A 22,738-nucleotide genomic window follows, 5' to 3' on the forward strand; every position below is an offset into this window, starting at 1 on the left:
TAAAGCTCTCTGATTTCTGCCAGTGGATTATTTATTTATTTATCTATTCCGGAAAATACGGTTTTTTTTTTTTTAATTCTAGTAACTACAAATAGGAAACTAGAGGGGGAGCCCCAGGCTGGGACAAACAATGGCTGCCCCCTCCTTGACATTACAGTGGAACAACGTGGCCCTTACATCCTTTATGGTCAATTCAGGCCCCACTCCTTCTTCTTCTGCTGCTGCAGTGTAGGGACCTCAAACTCCTCCTGCTTTGTTTCCTGTACCCCAAACGGGACTGTTGGATCTAGTGCAGGGACTAGGGAAGGAGAGGAAGGAAGAAAAGTGGGTGTGAACTCCATGGAGTGACAAAGACACAGGCTGGCTGGGAACATTTTTGAGGCCAAGCACCCCCGCAGATGGCCGTACCTGCTGCTGCCAGGACAGTGGTGGAGTAGGGTGTGCTAGAATGAGATGGGGCTTGGGCTCCTTTTAACCTGGAAGTAGATGTATTTGTTCCATTTTCTGTAATCCAATAAAGTTTTGTTCATATCTATTACGGTTTTTTTTTTTTTTTTTTCTGAGACAGGGTCTTACTCTGTCGCCCAAGCTAGAATGCAGTGGCACCATCATGGCACACTGCAGCCTCAACATCCAGTGCTCAAGCGATCTCCCAGCTCAGCCTCCCTAGTAGCTGGGACTACAGGTACACGCCACTATGCCCAGTTAATTTTTTGTGTTTTTTGTATAGACTGAGTTTCGCCATGTGGCCAAGGCTGTCTTGAACTCCTGGGCTCAAGCCATTCATCTGCCTCGGCCTTTCAAAAACCTGGAATTACAAGTGTTAGCTACTGCACCCAGCCCTTTTTTTTTTTTTTTTTTTTTTTTTTTGAGTTTTGCTTTTCTTGCACAGGCTGGAGTGCAATGGTGTGGTCTTAGCTCACTGCAACCTCCACCTCCCCAGTACAAGTGATTCTCCTGCCTCAGCCTCCTGAATAGCTGGCATTCTAGGTGCCCGTCACCACGCCTGGCTAATTTTTTCTTGTATTTTTAGTAGAAACAGGGTTTCACCGTGTTGGCTAGGTTTGTCTTGAACTCCTGACCTCAGGTGATCAGACTTCCAAAGTTCTGGGATTACAGGCATGAGCCACCAGGCCCAGCCTGTTTAGCATATTCTTCCCCTGACCATCACAATGCCTCCTCCCCAAGCCCTTGATGTCTCCATTCAAAAGCCAACTCATTAGGGAAGTATTACCTTATTTTGTGTATTTTACTCAAAGCACTGATTACAATCACTGTTGCCTCACATATATTAGACACTCTATAAGTATTGTTTAAAAGAATGAATATGGTTCTGTGTAGGCAATTGTTCTAAATATGTCAATTCCAGTATTTCATTTTTCTTTTTTTTAGACAGAGTCTTACTCTGTCGCCCATGCTGAGGTGAAATGTCGCGATTCTGGCTCACTTCAACCTCCGCCTTGTGGGTTCAAGCAATTCTCCAGTCTCAGCCTCCCAAATAGCTCGCTTTACAGGCGCCTGCCACCATACCCAACTAATTTTTGTATTATTAGCAGAGACGGGGTTTTACCATGTTAGCCAGGCTGGTCATGAACTCCTGACCTCAGGTGATCCACCCACCTCAGCCTCCCAATGTGCTGGGATTACAAGCGTGAGCCACCGCACCCCATCAGTATTTCATTTTTCAACATTATACATGCAGCAGCAATTCTGTTGAAAAAACATTAGCCAGGTGAGGTGGCTCACACCTGTAATCCCAGCACTTTGGAAGGCCAAGGGTGGAGGATCACTTGAGCTCAGGAGTTTGAGATCAGCCTGGGCAACATAGCAAGATCCCATTTTTTTTAACAAAAATAAAAATTAAAACAAGAAAATATAACACATAAACAGTTATTTGGGTAAAATTATAACTGTGAAATTCTTTTTTTTTTTCTTTTTCTATTTTTTTTTTTTGGAGATAGAATGTCTCTCTGTCACCCAGTCTGGAGTGCATTGGTGCAATCTGGCTTCACTGCAACCTCTGCCTCCCGGGTTTAAACAATTATCCTGCCTCAGCCTCCTGAGTAGCTGGGATTACAGGCGCCCGCCACCATGATCAGCTAATTTGTGAATTTTTAGTAGAGACGGGATTTCACCATGTTGGTCAGGCTAGTCTCAACCTCCTGACTGCCCTCCTCGGCTTCCCAAAGTGCTAGGAATACAGGCATGAGCCACCATGCCGGCCCGGCCAAATCTGTGAATTTCAAAGTTACTCAGCTAGAGATGGGTCATGTTAATCTCACCGTTATATTTACCATGACCTTAAACTAGGGCTTTCTCTTAAAAAGTACTTAACATGTATTGAATAAAACAAATGTATTGGGGCCAGGAGCAGTGGTTCCCGCCTGTAATCCCAGTACATTAGGAGGCTGAGGCAGGTGGATCACCAGAGGTCAGGAGTTCAAGACCAGCCTGACCAATATGGTGAAACCTCGTCTCTACTAAAAATACAAACATTAGCCAGGCATGGTGGCACAAGCCCATAATCCCACCTACTTGGGAGGCTAAGGCAGGAAAATCGCTTGAACTCGGGAGGCAGAGGTTGCAGTGAGCCGAGATTGCACCACTACACTCCAGCCTGGGCGACAGAGTGAGACTCTGTGTCCAAAAAAAAAAAAAAAAGGCTGGGCCCCGTGGCTCACGCCTGTAATTCCAGCACTTTGGGAGGTCGAGGCAGGTGGATCATGAGATCAGGAGTTCGAGACCAGCCTGACCAACAGGGGGAAACCGTCTCTACTAAAAATACAAAACTTAGCCAGGCATGGTGGTGCGTGCCTGTAATCCCAGCTACTCAGGAGGCTGAGGCAGGAGAATCGCTTGAACCCAGGAGGTGGAGGTTGCAGTGAGCCTTGATGTTGCCACTGCACTCCAGCCTGGGAGACAGAGCAAGACTCCATCTCAAAAAAAATAGAAAAAAAAAAAAATGTGTTGGATCAATTGACAAATATTTCGGAAAAATAACTTTGGGAGCCTAAGGTGGGCAGATCACTTGAGGGTCAGCAGTTCGAGACCTGCCTGGCCAACATGGAGAAAACCCATCTCTACTAAAAATACAAAAGTTAGCTGGGCGTGGGCGTGGTGGCGGGCACCTGCAATTCCATCTATCTAGGAGGCTGAGGCATAAGAATCGCTTGAACCTGGGAGGTGGAGGTTGTAGTGAACCAAGATTGTGCCACTGCACTCCAGCCTTGGTGATAGAGTGAGACCCTGTCTCAGAAAAAAAAAAAAAAAAAAAAAAAAAAAAAAAAAGCCAAAATACATCCACACGTCATACTACAAAATTAATTCAGGTTGTTTATAAACTGGAATGCTAAAAATGAAGGCAATGCCGGGCGTGGTGGCCCACGCCTGTAATCCCAGCACTTTGGGAGGCTAAGGTGGGCGGATCACTTGAGGTCAAGAGTTCAAGACTAGACTGACCAACATGATGAAACTCCATCTCTACAAAAAAACACAAAAATTAGCTGGGTGTGGTGAGTGACTATAATCCCAGCTACTCCGGAGGCTGAGGCAGGAGAATCTCTTGACCCCAGGAGGCGGAGGTTACAGTGACCTGAGATTGCACCACTGCATTCCAGCCTGGGCGACAGAGCAATACTCCATCTCAAAAAAAAAAAAAAAAAAAAAAAAAAAAAACAAGATAAGGGCTGGCATGGTGACTCATGCCTGTTATAATCCTAGCACTTTCGGGAGCTAAGGTGGATAGATCACTTGAGCCCAGAAGTTCAAGACCAGCCTGAGCAAAATGGCAAAAACCCTGTTGCTACGAAAATCAAAAATTAGGCCAGGCGCAGAGACTCACTCCTGTAATCCCAGCACTTTGGGAGGCAGAAGAGCGTGGATCATGAAGTCAGGAATTTGAGACCAGCCTGGCCAACACTGTGAAACCCCGTCTCTATGAAAAATACAAAAATTGGCCGGGCGCGGTGGCTCAAGCCTGTAATCCCAGCACTTTGGGAGGCCGAGACGGGCGGATCACGAGGTCAGGAGATCGAGACCATCCTGGCTAACACGGTGAAACCCTGTTTCTACTAAAAAAAATACAAAAAACTAGCCGGGCGAGGTGGCGGGCGCCTGTAGTCCCAGCTACTCCGGAGGCTGAGGCAGGAGAATGGCGTGAACCCGGGAGGCGGAGCTTGCAGTGAGCTGAGATCCGGCCACAGCACTCCAGCCTGGGTGACAGAGCGAGACTCCGTCTCAAAAAAAAAAAATTAACTAGGAGTGGTGACATGTGCCTTTACTGCCAGCTACTAGGCTAAGGTGGGAGGATAACCTGAGCCCTAGGAGGTCGAGGCTGCAGTAAACTGATTATTTATTTTTATTTTTTATTGAGATGCAGTCTCACACTGTCGCCTGGGATGGTGTGCAGTGGCGCAATCTCAGCTTGCTGCAACCTGTGCCTCCCGGTTTCAAGCGATTCTCCTGCCTCAGCCTCCCGAGTAGCTGGGACTACAGGCACGTGACACCACACCCGGCTAATTTTTGTATTTTTAGAAGAGACAGGGTTTCATTATGTTGGCCAGGCTGGTCTTGAACTCCTGACCTTGTGATCCGCCTGCCTCAATCCTCTTTTTTTTTTTTTTTTTGAGACAGAGCCTTGCTCTGACGCCAGGCTGGAGTGCAATGGCTTCATCTCAGCTCACTGCAACCTCCGCCTCCCTAATTCAAGCGATTCTCCTGCCTCAGTTTCCCGAGTTACTGGGATTACAGGCATTCGCCACCACGCCCAGCTAATTTTTTTTTTCTTTCTTTCTTTTTTTTTTTTTTGAGAGGGAGTCTCACTGTTGCCAGGCTGGAGTGCAGTGGCCGGATCTTGGTTCACTGCAACCTGCAACCTCCGCCTTCTGGGTTCAAGCGATTCTCCTGCCTTGGCCTCCCGAGTAGATGGGACTACAGGTGTGCACCACCATGCCCAGCCAATTTTTGTATTTGTAACAGAGAGGCGGTTTAACCATGTTGGCCAGGATGGTCTCCATCTCTTGACCTTGTAATCTGCCCGCCTCAGCCTCCCAAAGTGCTGGGATTACAGGTGTGAGCCACTGTGTCTGGCCACAACGCCCAGCTAATTTTTGCATTTTTAGTAGAGACGGGTTTCACAATTTTGGCCAGGATGGTCTCCATCTCCTGACCTTGTGATCCGCCCACCTTGGCATGAGCCACTGCATTTGGTTGTTAAGTCATGATTATTGTGCCATCGCACTCTAGCCCCAGCCTGGCTAACAGAGTGAGACCATTTAAAAAAAAAAAAGGCTGGGTGCGGTGGCTCACATCTGTAATCCCAGCACTTTAGGAGGCTGAGATGGGCGGATCATAAGGTCAGGAGTTTGAGACCAGCCTGGCCAACATGGCGAAATCCCATCTCTACTAAAAATACAAAAATTAGCAGGGCATGGTGGCATGCGCCTGTAATCCCAGCTACTCGGGAGGCTGAGGCAGGAGAATCACTTGAACCGGAGAGGCAGAGGTTGTAGTGAGCTGAGATTGTGCCATTGCATTCTAGCTTGGGTGACAAGAATGAAAATCTGTCTCAAAAAAAAACAAATGGATTCCCAGGAAACCCCGTCTCTACTGAAAAATACAAAAAACTAGCCGGGCGAGGTGGCGGGCGCCTGTAGTCCCAGCTACTGGGGAGGCTGAGGCAGGAGAATGGCGTGAACCTGGGAGGTGGAGCTTGCAGTGAGCTGAGATCCGGCCACTGCACTCCAGCCTGGGCGACAGAGCGAGACTCCATCTCAAAAAAAAAAAAAAATTTAAAAAGAAGGTGCAGTGTGGTGGCTCACGCTTGCAGTCACAGCACTTCAGGAGGCTGAGGCGATCAGCTCACCTGAGGTCGGGAGTTCAAGACCCGCATGAGCAACATGGAGAAACCCCGTCTCTACTAAAAATACAAAATTAGCCGGACGTGGTGGCACATGCCTCTAATCCCAGTTACTTGGGAGGCTGAGGTAGGAGAATCGCTTGAACTTAGGAGGCGTAGGTTGCAGTGAACCCACATTGCACTATTGCACACCATTCTGGGCAACAAAAGCGTAACTTCATCTCAAAGAGAAAACAAAACAAAAAAAAGGAAGAAAAAGAAAAAAAGGCTGGACACAGAGGATCATGCCTGTAATCCCAGCACTTTGGGAGGCCAAGGCAGGTGGATCACTTGAGGTCAGGAGTTTAAGACCAGCCTGGGCAGCATAGTGAAACCCCATTTCTACTAAAAATACAAAAATGTGTTTGTTTGTTTGTTTGAGATGGAGTCTCACTGTGTTGCCTAGGCTGGAGATAAGTGGTGCAAACTTGTCTTATTGCAACCTCTGCCCCCCAGGTTCAAGGGATTCTCCTGCCTCAGCCTCCCTAGTAGCTGCAACTACAGGTGTGTGCCACCATGCACGGTTATATTTTTTGTATTTTTAGTAGAGACAGAGTTTCACTATGTTGCCCAGCCAGATCTTGAAATCCTCACCTTGTGATTCACCTGTCTTGGCCTCCCACAGTACTGAAATTTCAGGCATGAGCCACTGCACCTGGCCTAAAAATACAAAAATTGACTTGGCGTGGTGGTGGACATCTGTAATCCCAGTTACTTGGGAGTCTGAGGCATGAAAATTGCTTTGACTGAGGAGGCAGAGATTGCACTAAGCCAAGATCCTGCCACCGTACTGCAGCACGGGTGACAGAGCGAGACTCTGTCTCAAAGGAAAAAACGAGGCTGGACACCTCCAGTGGGTCACACCTGTAATCCCAGCACTTTGGGAGCCCAAGGGGCGGATCACCGGAGGTCAGGAGTTTGGGACCAGCCTGGCCAACATGGTGAAACTCTGTCTCTATTAAAAATACTAAAAGTAGGCCGGGCGCGGTGGCTCACGCCTGTAATCCCAGCACTTGGGAGGCTGAGGTGGGCGGATCATCTAAGGTCGAGAGTTTGAGACCAGCCAAGCCAACATGGAGAAACCCCGTCTCCAAGAAAAATACAAAAAAATAGTTGGGTGTGGTGGTGCATGCCTGTAAGCCCAGCTACTCGGGAGGCTGAGGCAGAAGAATTGCTTGAACCTGGGAGGCAGAGATTGCAGTGAGCTGAGATAGTGCCATATCACCACAGCCTGGGCAACAAGAGTGAAACTCCATCTTAGAAAAAAAAAAAGAGGGGCCGGCCACGGTGGCTCACACCTATAATCCCAGAACTTTGGGAGGCTGAGGTGGGCAGATCACGAGGTCAAGAGATCGAGACCATCCTGGCCAACATGGTGAAACCCCATCTCTACTAAAAATACAAAAATTAGCTGGGTGTGGTGGCCCATGCCTGTACTCCCAGCTATTCAGAAAGCTGAAGCAGGAGAATTGCTTGAACCTGGGAGGAGGAGGTTGCAGTGAGCCGAGATCACACCACTGCACTCCAGCCTGGCAACAGAGTGAGACTCCATCTCAAACAAAAACAACAAAAAAAAAAAAAAAAAAAAAGAGAGAGAGAGAGAAAAACACGGCTGGGTGTGGTGGCTCAGTCCTGTAATCCCAGCACTTTGGGAGGCCGAGGCAGTGGATCACCCGAGGTCAGGAGTTGGAGACCAGCCAGCCTGAGCAACATGGTGAAACCCCGTCTCTACTAAAAATACAAAATTAGAGAGGCGTGGTGGCACATGCCTGTAATCCCAGCTACTTCGGAGGCTGAGGCAGGAGAATCGCTTGAACCTGGGAGGCAGAGGTTGCAGTGAGCCAAAACTGCACCATTGTACTCCAACCTGGGCAACAAAAGTGAAACTCCATCTCAAAAAAAAAAAAAGAAACACTCCAAGAAAAAATTGTGCAAATTGACATGAATGGGCAGTTTACAAAAGCAGTAGCATCATCAGTCAAGAAGCACATGAAGAACTTCGGCTGGGCATAGTGAGGAGCACCTGTCCCAGCTACCAGAGAGGCTGAGGTCGGAGGGTCACTTGAGCCCAGGAGATCAAGACTACAGGGAGCTGTGATCCTGCACTCCCGCTTGGGCAATAGAGTGGGACCCTCTCTCTCTCTCTCTCTCTTTTTTTTTTTTTTTTTTTTTTTTTACGATAGAGTCTTCTTCTGTCACCCAAGCTGGAGTGAAGTGACTTGATCTCAGTTCACTGCAACCTCCGCCTCCTGGGTTTAAGCAATTCTCCTGCCTCAGCCTCCTGAGTAGTTGGGATTACAGGCACATGCACCAGGCCTGGCTAATTTTCTTTTTTCAAGACGGAATCTTGCTCTGTCACCAGGCCGGAGGGCAGTGGCTGATCTCGACTCACTGTAACCTCTGCCTCCCAGGTTGAAGTAATTCTCCTGCCTCAGCTTCCCAAGTAGCTGGGGCTACAGGTGCACGCCACCTCGCCCAACTAATTTTTGTATTTTTAGTAGAGACAGGGTTTCACCACGTTGGCCAGGATGGTCTTGATCTCTCGACCTTGTGATTCTCCAGGCCTGGCTAATTTTTATAGTTTCAGTAGAGACAGGGTTTAGCCATGTTGGCCAGGCTAGTCTCATACTCCTGACCTCAGGTGATGTGCCCCACCTCAACCTCCCAAAATGCTGGGATTATAGTTGTGAGCTACTGCACGCAGCCTAAGATCCTGTCTCTAAAAAAAAAAAAAATGCCTGGCGTGGTGGCTCACACCTGTAATCCCAACACTTTGGGAGGCCAAGGCAGGCGGATCACGAGGTCAGGAGATCGTGATTTGAAGCTTGCAGTGAGCCGAAATGGGGCCCACTCCAGCCTGGGCGACAGAGCGAGACTCCGTCTCAAAAAAAAAACAAAAGTTTAATCTCATCAATAATACCTGCTGTGAGATAAAATTTTCCACCTACCAGGAGTGTCTATTCAGGGCAATTTAAATCTATGCTTCTGGGGAGAAAAAAAAAAGGAAAAATATTTCCACCTGCCAAAATGGAAAGAAGCCAGGTTTAATGAAATATATTGAAATATACACAGACACTACCCAAGAGCAACTGGACAATTTGGGAACATGTTAAAAACCCTTTTTATTGGCCAGGCGTGGTGGCTCACGCCTGTAATCCCAGCACTTTGGGAGGCTGAGGCAGGCAGATCACGAGGTCAGGAGATGGAGACCATCCTGGCTAACATGGTGAAACCCCGTCCCTACTAAAAATACAAAAAATGAGTTGGGCGTGGTGGCGGGCACCTGTAGTCCCAGCTACTCGGGAGGCTAAGGCAGGAGAATGGCGTGAACCTGGGAGGTGGAGCTTGCAGTGAGCTGAGATCGCACCACTGCACTCCAGCTTGGGCTACAGAGCAAGACTCTGTTTAAAAAAAAAAAAAAAAACTTTTTATTTTACATACTTTTTCACTTAACAATTGTAGTTCTAGCAACATACTCTAAGGAAACAAGCATGTATATGTGTCAGGACTAAGCTGCTCAGCTTTTATCACAGAGTTGCTTATAATGATCAAACAGTAGTAGCAGCTTAAATTTTCATCTTTGAGGCTTAAATAAATTATAGCACATTTACCCAACAAAAATAAGCCAGGATTAAAAAATGCTGTCAATAATAAAATGTTCTTATTTATACATAATGGCAAAAAGTTGTCAAAAAATTTGTTAATGGTTAAAAAATACAGTAAGAAAGTTGTTTTGTTTTTTGTTTGTTTTCGAGGAGTCTCACTCTGTTGCCCAGTCTGGAGTGCAGTGGTGCAATCTGGGCTTACTGCAACTTCTGCCTCCAGGACTCAAGGGATCCTCCCTCCTCAGCCTCCTGAATAGCTGAGACCACAGGTGCACGCCACCTCACTGGCTAATTTTTCTTTTTTTTTTCCGAGACGGAGTCTCGCTCTGTCACCCAGGCTGGAGTGCAGTGGTACGATCTCGGCTCACTGCAAGCTCCACCTCCCAGGTTCACACCATTCTCCTGACTCAGCCTCCCGAGTAGCTGGGACTATAGGCGCCCGCCACCAAGCCTGGCTAATTTTTTTGTATTTTTAGTAGAGACGGGGTTTCACCATGTTAGCAAGGATGGTCTCCATCTCCTGACCTTGTGGTCCGCCCGCCTCAGCCTCCCAAAGTGCTGGGATTACAAGCATGAACTACCGTGCCCAGCTGTGTTTTGTTTTCTTTTTAGAGATGGAGTTTCACTCTTGTTGCCCAGACTGGAGTGCAATGGCTCAATCTCGGCTCACCGCAACCTCTGTCTCCCAGGTTCAAGTAATTCTCCTGCCTCAGCCTCCTGAGTAGCTGGGATTACAGGCATGCGCCAGCCGCCTGGCTAATTTTTGTATTTTTAGTAGAAACGGGGTTTCTTCATGTTGGTCAGGCTGGTCTCGAACTCCCAACCTCAGGTTATCCACCCACCTCACCCTCCCAAAGTGCTGGTATTATAGGCATGAGCCACCACACCTGGTCATCGCTAGCTAATTTTTTTGCTTTGTTTTTTTTTTTGAGATGGAGTCTTGCTCTGCTGCCCAGGCTGGAGTGCAGGGGCACGATCTCGGCTCACTGCAAGCTGTTCCTCCCGGGTTCACGCCATTCTCCTGCCTCAGCCTCCTGAGTTGCTGGGACTATAGGCGCCCACCACCATACCCGGCTAATTTTTTGTATTTTTAGTAGAGATGGAGGTTTCACCATGTTAGCCAGGATGGTCTTGATCTCCTGACCTCGTGATCTGCCTGCCTCAGCCTCCTAAAGTGCAGAGATTACAGGTGTGAGTTAACTAATTAAAAACACCTGGCCGTCACTAGGTAATTAAAAAAAAAATTTTTGTCCTGGCGTGGTGGCTCACGCCTGTAATCCCACCACTTTGGGAGGCCAAGGCCAGTGGATCATAAGGTTAGGAGTTCAAGACTAGCTTGGCCAATATGGTGACACCCTTGTCTCTACTAAAAATACAAAAATTAGCTGGACGTGGTGGCACATGCCTGTAGTCACAGCTACTTGGGAGGCTGAGGCAGGAGAATTGCGTGAACCCAGGAGGCGGGGGTTGCAGTGAGCCGAGATCGCACCACTGTACTCCAGCCTGAGAGATAGATCGAGACTCCATCTAAAAAAAAAAATAAAAAATTTCTAGGCATGGAGTTAACCATGTTGTGCAGGCTGTTCTCAAACTCCTGGACTCAAGTAATCTGCCCGTCTCAGCCTCCTAACGTGCTGGGATCCAGGTGTGGGCCACCACGCCCAGCCAAAAACTTTTTAAGGAATACTGAGGAGCCAGAGCTCAGTGTGAGCGGCAAGGAAAGATAAATCTCTATGGTAGAGAAACTCTACCCAGGAGATTCCTGGGGCCCTGTCAGAGCTAGTCTCCCAGGGGACTCAGAGACCAACCTTGCTTCACTGTCAGCCTTCCTGAGCACTCTGTTGTCATGACACTAAGGCTATGTTGGTACAGGGAAGCCAGAAAGACAGGGGTTGGAATCTTGACCCTTCTACTCCTTGCCCTTTGATTTTAGGGCAAGTTATGTCTTTGAATCTTTATTATTTATTTATTTATTTATTTTTGAGATGGGGTATTGCTTTTCCAAGCCAGGGTGGAATGCAGTGGTGCGATCTCGGCTCACTGCAACCTCCACCTCCTGGGTTCCAGCGATTCTCCTGCTGCAGCCTCCCAAGTAGCTGGAATTATAGGCACGAGCCACCAAGCCTGGCGGAGCCTTGATTCTCCATTTGGTTTGATTCTCCCAACTGTAAATTAAGGGCATAATACTATCCTATCAAGATGGATGGGAGGATTCAAAAGGGTAATGCTTTGTCAGCGCCACATGTAGGTTCAGCTGATTCTCCACAAATGGTAGCTATCTACAGCCATCCTGAGCAGACAGGCGAACAGATAATGAAACAATACAATGTTTTGGAAACTTCTGGTTCCCAGAGGGAGCCTGGCCTCAGGGTTATGGAACATCTGGTACTCCCTGAGCCTGTCAACTTTTGGGTGGAGGGGAGGGACGACTTTTGCTTTGCCCCCAGCTGCCCTGTAGCCCCATTCTAGAACCAGGAAGACTTGCCACATTTGTCTAGTAACGCCCCTGGGCGTCCAGAAAGCTCAAACTTTAGAAGCTGGAGAGGAAAGGAAAGGTGGGCCAGGTCCAGCTCCCCTGGAGGCTGAAGCAGGAGGATCACTTGAGTCTAGGAGTTCGAGACCAGTGTGGGAAATATAGCAAGACCCTGTCTCTACAAAAAAATACAAAAATTAACTGATTTGCTGGAGCACGCCTGTAGTCCTAGCTACTCAGGAGGCTGAGGAGGGAGGATCACTTAGAGCCTGGGAGGTGGAGGCTGCAGTAAGCTACGATCACACCACCGCATTCCAGCGTGGACGATAAACCGAGACCCTGTATCAATTTAAAAATAAAGAAAAAATATTAAAAAACAAATGAGGCCAGGCGCGGTGGCTCACGCCTGTAATCCCAGCACTTTGGGAGGCTGAGGCAGGCGAATTACAAGGTCAGGAGATCGAGACCATCCTGGCTAACTTGGTGAAACCCCGTCTCTACTAAAAATACAAAAAATTAACCAGGTGTGGTGGCGGGCGCCTGTAGTCCCAGCTACTTGGGAGGCTGAGGCAGGAGAATGGCGTGAACCCGGGAGGCGGAGCTTGCAGTGAGCCAAGATCGCGCCACCGCACTCCAGCCTGCGCGACAGAGCCAGACTCTGTCTCAAAAAAAAAAAAAACAAAAAACAAATGAACAGGCCAGGCACGGTGGCTCATGCCTGTGATCCCAGCATTTGGGAGGCCGAGGTGGGTGGATCACCTGAGGTCAGGAGTTCAAGATCGACCTGGCCAACATGGTGAAACCTCGTCTCTACTAAAAATACAATAAGTATCTGGGCATGCTAGTGGGTTCCTGTAATCCCAGCTACTCAGGAGGCTGAGGCAGGAGAATCGCTTGAATCTAGGAGGCGGAGGTTGCAGTGAGCCGAGATCCTGCCATTACACTCCAACCTGGGTGACAGAGGGAGACTCAGTCCAAACAAACAAACAAACAAACAGGAAAAGTGAGGTCTTATGTGTTTGAATTTTTTTTTTTTTGAGATGGAATCTTGCTCTGTCACCCAGGCTGGAGTACAGTGGTGGTGTGATCTCGGCTCACTGCTACCTCTGCCTCCTGGGTTCAAGTGATTCTCCTACCTTAGCCTCCAGAGCAGCTGGGACTACAGGTACCTGTCACCACGCCAGGCTAATTTTTGTATTTTTTAGTAGAGATAAGGTTTTGCCATGTTGGCCAGGCTGATCTCAAACTCCTGACTTCAAGTAATCTGCCTGCCTCAGCCTCCCCAAGTGCTGGGATTACAGGCCTAAGCCACTATGGTTGGCCCCAGCTGTTTTTTTGTTTGTTTGTTTGTTTGTTTGTTTGAGATGCAGTCTAGCTCTTTTTTGCTCAGGCTGGAATGCAGTGGCACGATCTTGGCACTCACTGCAAGCTCCGCCCCCCCTGGATTCACGCCATTCTCCTGCCTCAAGCTCCCAAGTAGCTGGTACTACAGGCGCCCGCCACCATCCCCAGCTAATTTTTTGCATTTTTAGTAGAGATGGGGTTTCACCGTGTTAGCCAGGATGGTCTCAATCTCCTGACCTCGTGATCCGCCCACCTTGACCTCCCAAAGTGCTGGGATTACAGGCGTGAGCCACCGCGCCCAGCCAGTTTTATTTTTTTATTTATTTATTTATTTTTGAGACGGAGTCTTGCTCTGTCGCCCAGGCTGGAGTGCAGTGGCCAGATCTCAGCTCACTGCAAGCTCTGCCTCCTGGGTTTACGCCATTCTCCTGCCTCAGCCTCCCGAGTAGCTGGGACTACAGGTGACCGCCACCTTGCCCGGCTAGTTTTTTGTATTTTTTTTAGTAGAGACGGGGTTTCACCGTGTTAGCCAGGATGGTCTCAATCGCTTGACCTCGTGATCCGCCCATCTCGGCCTCCCAAAGTGCTGGGATTACAGGCTTGAGCCACCGCGCCTGGCCCAGTTTTATTTTTCATGTCATATGTTCACAAAGGGCCAGATGCCATAGCTCACTTCTATGACTCTGTCTCGGAAAAAAAAAAAAAAAAAAGTTCATAAGGCTCCAAATTCAAAATGCAGAGCAGAACTGGAGACCAGCTTGTCCAACATAGTGAAACTCTGTCTCTACTAAAAATACAATAAATTAGCCAGGCGTGGTGGCTTGTGCCTATATTCCCAGTTACTCGGGAGGCTGAGACACGAGAATTGCTTGAACTCAGGAGGCAGAGGTTGCAGTGAGCTGAGATCGCTCCACTGCACTCTAACCTAGGTAACAGAATGAGACTGTCTCCAAAGCAAAAACAAGAAAACAAAATGCACAGGCTAGGCACGGTGGCTCACACCTGTAATCCCCAGCACTTTGGGTATGCCGAGGTGGGTGGATCACCTGAGGTCTGGAGTTCAAAACCAGCCTGGCCAATATGGCGAAACCCCATCTCTACTAGAAAAAAAAAAGGCCAGGCGCGGTGGCTCACGCCTGTAATCTCAGCACTTTGGGAGGCCAAGGTGGGCAGATCATGAAGTCAGAAGATCGAGACTATCCTGGCTAACATGGTGAAACCCCGTCTCTACTAAAAATACAAAAAACTAGCCGGGCGACCTGGCGGGCGCCTGTAGTCCCAGCTACTCGGGAGGCTGAGGCAGGAGAATGGCGTGAACCCGGGAGGCGGAGCTTGCAGTGAGCTGAGATCCGGCCACTGCACTCCAGCCTGGGCGACAGAGCGAGACCCCGTCTCAAAAAAAAAAAAATACAAAAAATTAGCCAGGCATGGTGGCGGGCACCTGTAGTCCCAGCTGCTCGGGAGGCTGAGGCAGGAGAATGGTGTAAACCCGGGAGGCGGAGCTTGCAGTGAGCCGAGATCGCGCCACTGCATTCCAGCCTGGGTGACAGAGCCAGACTCCATCTCAAAAAAAAAAAAAAAAAAAGGATACAAAAATTAGCTTGGCGTGGTGGCAGGCACCTGTAATTCCAGCTACTCGCAAGGCTAAGACAGGAAAATCGGTTGAACCTGGGAGGCAGAAGGTTGCAGTGAGCCAAGAACATGTCGCTGCACTCCATCCAGCCTGGGCTACAAGAGGGAAACTCCATCTCAAAAAAATAAAATAAATGCACGGCAGGGTAGAGTAACACTTCTACCGCCTATCTTTGTCCTCTCACCTCTGACCACCGAGTCCTTTCCCCGGGGACAGCCATGGATTTGTTTCTTGGGAATCCTTCAACAGCTGTGTTAAAGGTATACTGGCCAAGTGTTTTTATCTACCCCTCTTTTATACAAATGGTAACATACTAACCACGTGGGTTTGGACTTTGCTTTTTTCCCTTTGCCTTAGCTGCAGTTTTCTCTTTTTCTTTCTTTTTTTTTTGAGACGGAGTTGTGCTCTTGTTGCCCAGGCTGCAGTGCAGTGGTGCAATCTTGGCTCACTGCAACCTCTGCCTCATGGGTTCAAGCGATTCTCCTGCCTAAGCCTCCCGAGTAGCTAGGATTACAGGCATGTGCACCACGCCTGGCCAATTTTGTATTTTTAGTAGAGATGGGGTTTCTCCATGTTGGTCAGGCTGGTCTCGAACTCCCGACCTCAGGTGATCTGCCCACCTCGGCCTCCCAAAGTGCTGCAATTACAGGTGTGAGCCACCACGCCCAGACTATTTTTTTTTTAAGAGGCCAGGTGCAAAAAAATTAATTTTTCATTTTCAATGCTCATGTGTGGAGACCACAGGTAATTTTTTTTTTTTTTTTTTTTTTTTTTGAGACGGAGTCTTGATCTTATTGCCCAGGTTGGAGTGCAGTGGTACGGTCTTTGCTCATTGCAGCTTCCGCCACCCAGGTTCAAGCAATTCTCCTGCCTCAGCTTCCTGAGTAGCTGGGATTATGAGTGCCCACCACCACACCCAGTTAATTTTTGTAATTTTAGTAGAGATGGGGTCTCACCATGTTGGCCAGACTGGCCTCAAACTCCTGACCTCAAGTGATTCACCTGCCTCAGCCTCCCAGAGTGCTGGGATTACAGGTGTGAGCCACCGCGCCCTGCCAGGTAATCTTATAATAAAACAAAGAGGGCCGGGCGCGGTGGCTCACGCCTGTAATCCCAGCACTTTGGGAGGCCGAGGCCGGTGGATTACGAGGTGAGGAGATCAAGACCATTCTGGCTAACATGGTGAAACTCTGTCTCTACTAAAAATACAAAAAATTAGCCAGGTGTGGTGGTGGGCGCCTGTAGTCCCAGCTACTCCGGAGGTTGAGGCAGGAGAATGGCGTGAACCCGGGAGGCAGAGCTTGCAGTGAGCCAAGATTGTGTCACTGCACTGCAGCCTGGGGGACAGAGCAAGACTCCATCTCAAAAAAATTAAAAAAAATTAAAAAAAATAAATAAATAAAACAAAGAGGCAGGTATTATTATCCATTTTACAAATGTATACACTGAGACTTAGGCTTGATAGCAAGCACATCCCTGTGATGAGGTGATCCTCGGATCTGGTTCTCAATGGAACTTGGTTATTCTTTTCATGATCTTAGGCAAATCACTTCTCTCAGGCTCAGCTTGCCCTTTGTAAAATCAAGACACCTTGTGACTTTCAAAAATGCATTAGAAGGAGCCCAGAAGCACCTCAAAAAGAAGAAAGGGAATCAATGAGGGACATGGGTGGTGATGGCACATCCTCCACCTTTTCTTCCACCAGAGAAAGCTCAGCTTTTTTAAGTATTGAGGTCATTGACTTATGACTAAGATTTATTTAGTTAAATTAAAGTACTTAATTAATTAATTTTTGAGGCAGGGTCTTTCTCTGTTTACCCGGTTGGAGTGCAGTAGAGCAATCATAACTCACAGTAGCCTCTACCTCCTGGGCTCAAGCCATCCTCCTTCCTCAGCCTCCTGAGTGGCTGGGACTAAAGTCACATGCCTTTATGTTTGGCTAAGTTTTTGGTTTTTTTGTGTATGTGTGTGTGTGTGAGAGATGGAGCCTTGCTCTGTCGCCCAGGCCGGAGTGCAGCGGCACGATCTTGGCTCACTGCGGCCTCTGCCTCCCGGTTTCCAGCGACTCTCCTGCCTCAGCCTAAGTAGTAGTAAAGGCTGCAGTGAGCCATGATGGCACCACTGCATTCCAGCCTGGGCAACAGGGAGGGAGACCCTATCTCAAAAAATAGATACACAGACACACATATATAAAATCTGGCAAACCTAAGATTCATGAATGAAATAACACTGGTGTAGCAAGCCCCATCCAGAAACTCAGCATTACCAGGAAACTAGAGTCCCCTAATGTCTCTTCCACATACCCTTATACCACAAGACTGTGAGCTTCTAATAGTACATACTAATTTGGCCTGTTTTAGTACTTTATTTCTTTCTCTTTTCTTTTTTTTGAGATGGAGTTTCGCTCTTGTTGCCCAGGCTGCAGTGCAATGGTGCGATTTCAGCTCACCACAAGTTCTGCCTCCCGGGTTCAAGCGATTTTCGTGCCTCAGCCTCCCCAGTAGCTGGGATTACAGGCATGCACCACCACACCCAGCTAATTTTTGTATTTTTAATAGAGACGGGGTTTTGTCATGTTGGCCAAACTGGTCTGAAACTCCTGAACTCATGTGATCCTCCTGCCTTGGCCTCCCAAAGTGCTCAGATTACAGGCGTGAGCCACGGTGCCAGGTCATTTATTATTATTATTATTATTATTATTATTATTATTACTATTATTATTTTGAGATGGAGTCTTGCTCTGTCACCCAGGCTGGAGTGCAGTGGCGCAATCTCGACTCACTGCAAGCTGCAAGCTCCGCCTCCTGGGTTCACGCCATTCTCCTGCTTCAGCCTCCCGAGTAGCTGGGACTACAGGCGCCCGCCACCACGCCTGGCTAATTTTTTGTATTTTTAGTAGAGATGGGGTTTCACCGTGTTAGCCAGAATGGTCTTAATGTCCTGACCTTGTGATCTGCCCGCCTCGGCCTCCCAAAGTTCTGGGATTACAGGCGTGAGTCACCATGCCTGGCCTATTATGATTATTTTTGAGACAGGGTCTCACTGTCACCCAGGCCGGTATGCAGTGGGGCAATCTCGGCTCACTGCAACCTCAGCCTCCTGGGTTCAAGCAATTCTCCTGCCTCAGCCTCCTGAGTAGCCGGGACTACAGGTGTGTGCCACCACTCCCGGTTAATTTTTGTATTTTTAGTAGAGACGGGGTTTCACCATGTTGGCCAGGCTAGTCTTAAACTCCTGACCTCAGGTGATCCACCTGCCTCGGCCTCCCAAAGTGCTGGGATTACAGGCGTGAGCCTCCACATCTGGCCCATTTACTTTCATTTCTTTGTAACATTCCTTTCCTTGAATGTCTCACAATGTATTCATTCCACCTTGTACAGACATTTGCATTGTTTCCAGTTTGTCTATTATGAACCTTGCTGCTGTGAACATTCTTGTACCAATATGTTATGTGTATGTGTTGGAGATGTAGCGAGGAGTACCATTGCTGGGTCACAAAGCATGCACACATTCAGCTTGGGTAGTCTTGGTATGCAGTTTTCCGCTGCAGTTGTACCAATCTACCTTCTGTTAGCACAACCTGCTGTTGTGCTTTTGTTTTTTGCCTTACTCATTTTTATGCCCTGACAGACCCCCAATGACAGTGGCCTTTGCCACCCCCAGACAAGTGGCTTTCTAAAAATTCTTCTGGGTTGGGCGCGGTGGCTCACACCTGTAATCCCAGTACTTTGGAGGCTGAAACAGGCAGATCACTTGAGGTCAGGGGTTCAACAACATGGTGAAACCCCATCTCTACTTAAAATACAAAAATCAGTCACGCGTGGTGGCAGGCACCTGTAACCCCAGCTACTCAGGAGGCTGAGGCAAGAGAACAGCTTGGGCCGGGCGCGGTGGCTCAAGCCTGTAATCCCAGCACTTTGGGAGGCCGAGACGGGCGGATCACGGGGTCAGGAGATCGAGACCATCCTGGCTTACCCGGTGAAACCCCGTCTCTACTAAAAAATACAAAAAAAACTAGCCGGGCGAGGTGGCGGGCGCCTGTAGTCCCAGCTACTCGGGAGGCTGAGGCAGGGGAATGGCGTGAACCCGGGAGGCGGAGCTTGCAGTGAGCTGAGATCTGGCCACTGCACTCCAGCCTGGGCGACAGAGGGAGACTCCGTCTCAAAAAAAAAAAAAAAAAAGAGAACAGCTTGAACCTGGGAGGTGGAGGATGTGGTGAGCCAAGGATCATGGCACTGCACTCCAGCCTGGACGACAGAGTGAGACTCTTTCTATAAATAAATAAATAGTAAAAATTCTTGTGGTCTGGTGTGGTGGCTCGTGCTTGTAATACCAGCACTTTGGGAGGTTGAGGTGGGCAGTTGGCTTGGGACCAGGAGTTGGAGATCAGCCTGGGCAACGTGGCCAAACCCTGTGCCTACTAAAAATACAAAAAATTAGCCAGGCACAGGACATGTATAGTCCCAGCTACTCAGGAGGCTGAGGTGGGAGGAACACCTGAGCCTGGGAAGTTGAGGCTGCAGTGAGCCATGATCACTAACGTATTTGAGCCTCGGTGACAGGATGGGACCTTGCCTTAAAAAAAAAAGTCTTGGCCGGGCGCGGTGGCTCAAGCCTGTAATCCCAGCACTTTGGGAGGCCGAGATGGGCGGATCACGAGGTCAGGAGATCGAGACCATCCTGGCTAACATGGTGAAACCCCGTCTCTACTAAAAATACAAAAAACTAGCCGGGCGAGATGGCGGGCGCCTGTAGTCCCAGCTGCTCCGGAGGCTGAGGTGGAGCTTGCAGTGAGCTGAGATCTGGCCACTGCACTCCAGCCCCATCTCAAAAAAAAAAAAAAAAAAAAAAGTCTTTTTTTTGAGACAGGGTCCCGCTCTGTCGCCTAGGCTGGAGTGCAGTGGCACGATCTCGGCTCACTACAACCTCCGCTTCCCAGGTTCAAGTGATTTTCCTGCTTCAGCCTCCCCAGTAGCTGGGATTCCAGGTGCCCGCCACCAAGCCCAGCTAAAATAAACCTCTTCTAATTCTTAACTTGTATCCCTTTCTGAAATAAGTGAAGAGTGAATAAATACTCCAAGCCTCCAAAGATTCCTGCTTTTCCCTCTTCCTTTATAATTCTTTCTTTTTTCTTTTTTTTCTTTTTCTTTTTTTTTTTTTAATGCAGGCATCTAATTCCTTTGTAATTCTTGATTGGGAAAACTTTTTTTCAACATTAATCTATCCCTTCAAGCAGAGACAAGGGAGGTCAGGAAGGAGTTAGCTAGACCGGGCAGTGGGGGTATGGTTTACTGAGGAATGTTCCAAGCTTAGGTGAGGCAACAGCACGTGTTTAAATCTTCTGGAGGCCAAAGGGAAAAAAAAAAAAGAGGATAAGTTCTCAGTAGGGGACAGGCCTGTCTACCTGGGGGTTTGGGAACGAACTGGGGGATAGGCTGCAGGGGTTTCACATGAAACCAGGAGGTATAGAAAGCACAGGGCTGCTCTCAAGGAAGAACTTGCCCCCTCCCCCAAAGCCAAGAGTGCCCCTGCAGAGCGAGGCAGAGAGCAACTAAAAGAAATTTCTCCTGATTGGAGGGTGGGTGGGATGAGGCTGGGGGAGGGGGCTGGGGTGTGTGTCCCACTGTCATGTAAATATCCCTTCCAGGCAGGGCGGCTCCAGTGCAGATTTAAACCGCTGGCACCTGGGGCAGTCTCAGTGTTCAGCCTGCTTCCGGACGGGTGAGGAGACTCGTGGTCTGGTTCTAGGACTTCCCTAACAGCATGGCCCCTAAACGCCAGTCTCCACTCCTGCCTCAAAAGAAGAAACCAAGACCACCGCCTGCTCTGGGACCGGAGGAGACATCGGCCTCTGCAGGCTTGCCGAAGAAGGGAGGTATGTTTCTGCGCTAAGTTTTATTGGAGATTTAAGGGATTTGCAAGGATTGACTCTCTGATTTTTTCCCCCCCAATCCCTCTTGAGATGTGACCCCTAAGCGCCCCTGAAGGGTTTTAAGCCTGGGATGGTGGATTAAGTTTACGTGAAGAACCAGAAGAGACTAGACTGGGAGAACGGGAGTGCACGGGAGCTCATCCCTGCCCCCAAGTCAACACTGACCCCTGAGCTTGTCTCCCCAGCCTCCAAACTTCCTCCTCTGGGACTCCCTTTCTTGGCAAGGGGCACTGCCAGCCAGCCTGAGGCCCCTCCTTCACCCCCCACATCCAGTCAAATCCCCGATTCCTGGTGGTTCTACCTCAGTATCTCTCAGATCTGTCCACCTCTCTCTCTGTTCTTGCTGCCGACGGCGGCCCATAACTCTGGCCTGAATCTCTGCCACCTCCTCATCTTGGCTTCCAGCTTCCTCCTCCTCCCCTTCAGCCTGAGCATAGCCAATCACGTGGCCCACTCCCCGGCTTAAACCCCTCCCTTGCCCCCCCACATCCTCCAGGTGCTCAGAAACTTCTGGGGCCCGCCCACCCAGTCCCCACCGACCTCTCTGGGTTCACACTCCTGAGACTCCCCACCTGGAGGCCTCCCTCAAGGTGGTACCCTTCACCTTGACCTCCTGGGACTCTCTACCCTCTGACCTCGGGGCCTAGATACCCACATATCCTTTCCTCTCCTTACCTGTGTACCACCTCCAGCTCTCTGCTAGAAAGTCACTTCCTGCGGGCATTGTGTGAGCCTCAGCACTTGGGAGTTAGGAGTCCCAGAGTCACGCCGCCCCACCCTCTTGTCATTACATCGTAACCAGCAGTTTCATGCGTGCCCTGCTCCCCTTTAAACTCAGAGGTGAGGGCTGCATTTTGGGACACATAGCTGGAGCTGGATACACAGTTGACTGTTCTGGTGATCAGGTCTGGCTCCTAGGGGAGGGTTGTGGTGGAGCCTTCGTGGGCTGGGTGTGGATAGGCCCAGGGCCTGCAAGCAAGCGGGAAGCTTTGATTGGCTGAGGGCAGGCGACTCTTATGGAAGAAGCACTGATGAAGAGTCCTACCTCAGGGCTCACTGTGGACCCTTTTCTTCCACATGGGATGCAGAGACCTCCTGCCCAGCTTGAAACCTACCTTGCTGGGTGAGTCACATAAAACAACCTGTGCTTGTTTTCTCTTCTGTAAAATGGGATCCACAGTACCAATCTCCAGGCTTGCCGTGATTTGAAATCTAAGGGAAGCACTAGACAGCGCCTAGCACATCATCAGTGCTCTAGAGCGCACTTGTGCGCAGCAAAATGTGGATGAGTCTTCCTAGTCTCCTTCCAGTGAGCTTCCTGGGAGCATTAACAGGACTGGAAGGGATGGAAAGGTGTGAGGGGGTTCATCTAAACCCAAATAACAGCTCCTGCTGCTTAGTAGGCACTGATGGTGTGCCAGGAGCTGTGCCAAGCACTTCTCTATCCTGACAGCCGTATGCTGTGGACATCCCAATTTTACAGATCAGAACAGGAGGCTCAAAGAGATGTGTGTGTTGTAGGGGGAGATGTTCCAGGCTCTGGAGATTTGTTGGTCTGTGCCTGGGACACTGCAGCGCTGTGGGGAATGCCAGCCTCTCTCTGTTCCAGCGTTTCTGGCGGTGGGGTTCTGTCCTCTTCAAAGGGAGCTGGGGGCCAGGCGCGGTGGCTCATGCTGTAATCCCAGCACTTTGGGAGGCTGAGGTGGGCAGATCACCTGAGGGCAGAAGTTTGAGACCAGCCTGGCCAACAATGGCTAAACCCTATTTCTACCAAAGACAGTTAGCCAGGCGTGATGGTGCACGCCTGTAATCCCAGCTACTTGGGGGGCTGAGGCAGGAGAATTGCTTGAACTCC

At 49.2% G+C, this 22,738-nt stretch overlaps 1 protein-coding gene and 1 long non-coding RNA gene across 2 annotated transcripts in view; one reads left to right on the forward strand and one right to left on the reverse strand.

Annotated features, from left to right (window-relative positions):
* On the reverse strand, window positions 1-21,288 carry LOC115893952. The gene is made up of 3 exons (XR_004053992.1): window positions 21,185-21,288; window positions 409-476; window positions 1-298 (listed from the first exon to the last, which is right to left on the reverse strand). It is a non-coding gene; the product is annotated as an uncharacterized LOC115893952 (long non-coding RNA).
* Window positions 20,297-22,738, forward strand: part of SET (SET nuclear proto-oncogene) — a 13,481-nt gene continuing 11,039 nt past the window's right edge. Inside the window, exon 1 of the mRNA XM_010360889.2 lies at window positions 20,297-20,826. Coding sequence (XP_010359191.1) covers window positions 20,715-20,826 — 112 coding nt within the window. The 5' untranslated portion in view covers window positions 20,297-20,714. The remainder of the gene's footprint in view (window positions 20,827-22,738) is intronic.

Source organism: Rhinopithecus roxellana, chromosome 16, assembly GCF_007565055.1.
Source record: "Rhinopithecus roxellana isolate Shanxi Qingling chromosome 16, ASM756505v1, whole genome shotgun sequence".
Lineage (NCBI taxonomy): Eukaryota > Metazoa > Chordata > Mammalia > Primates > Cercopithecidae > Rhinopithecus > Rhinopithecus roxellana.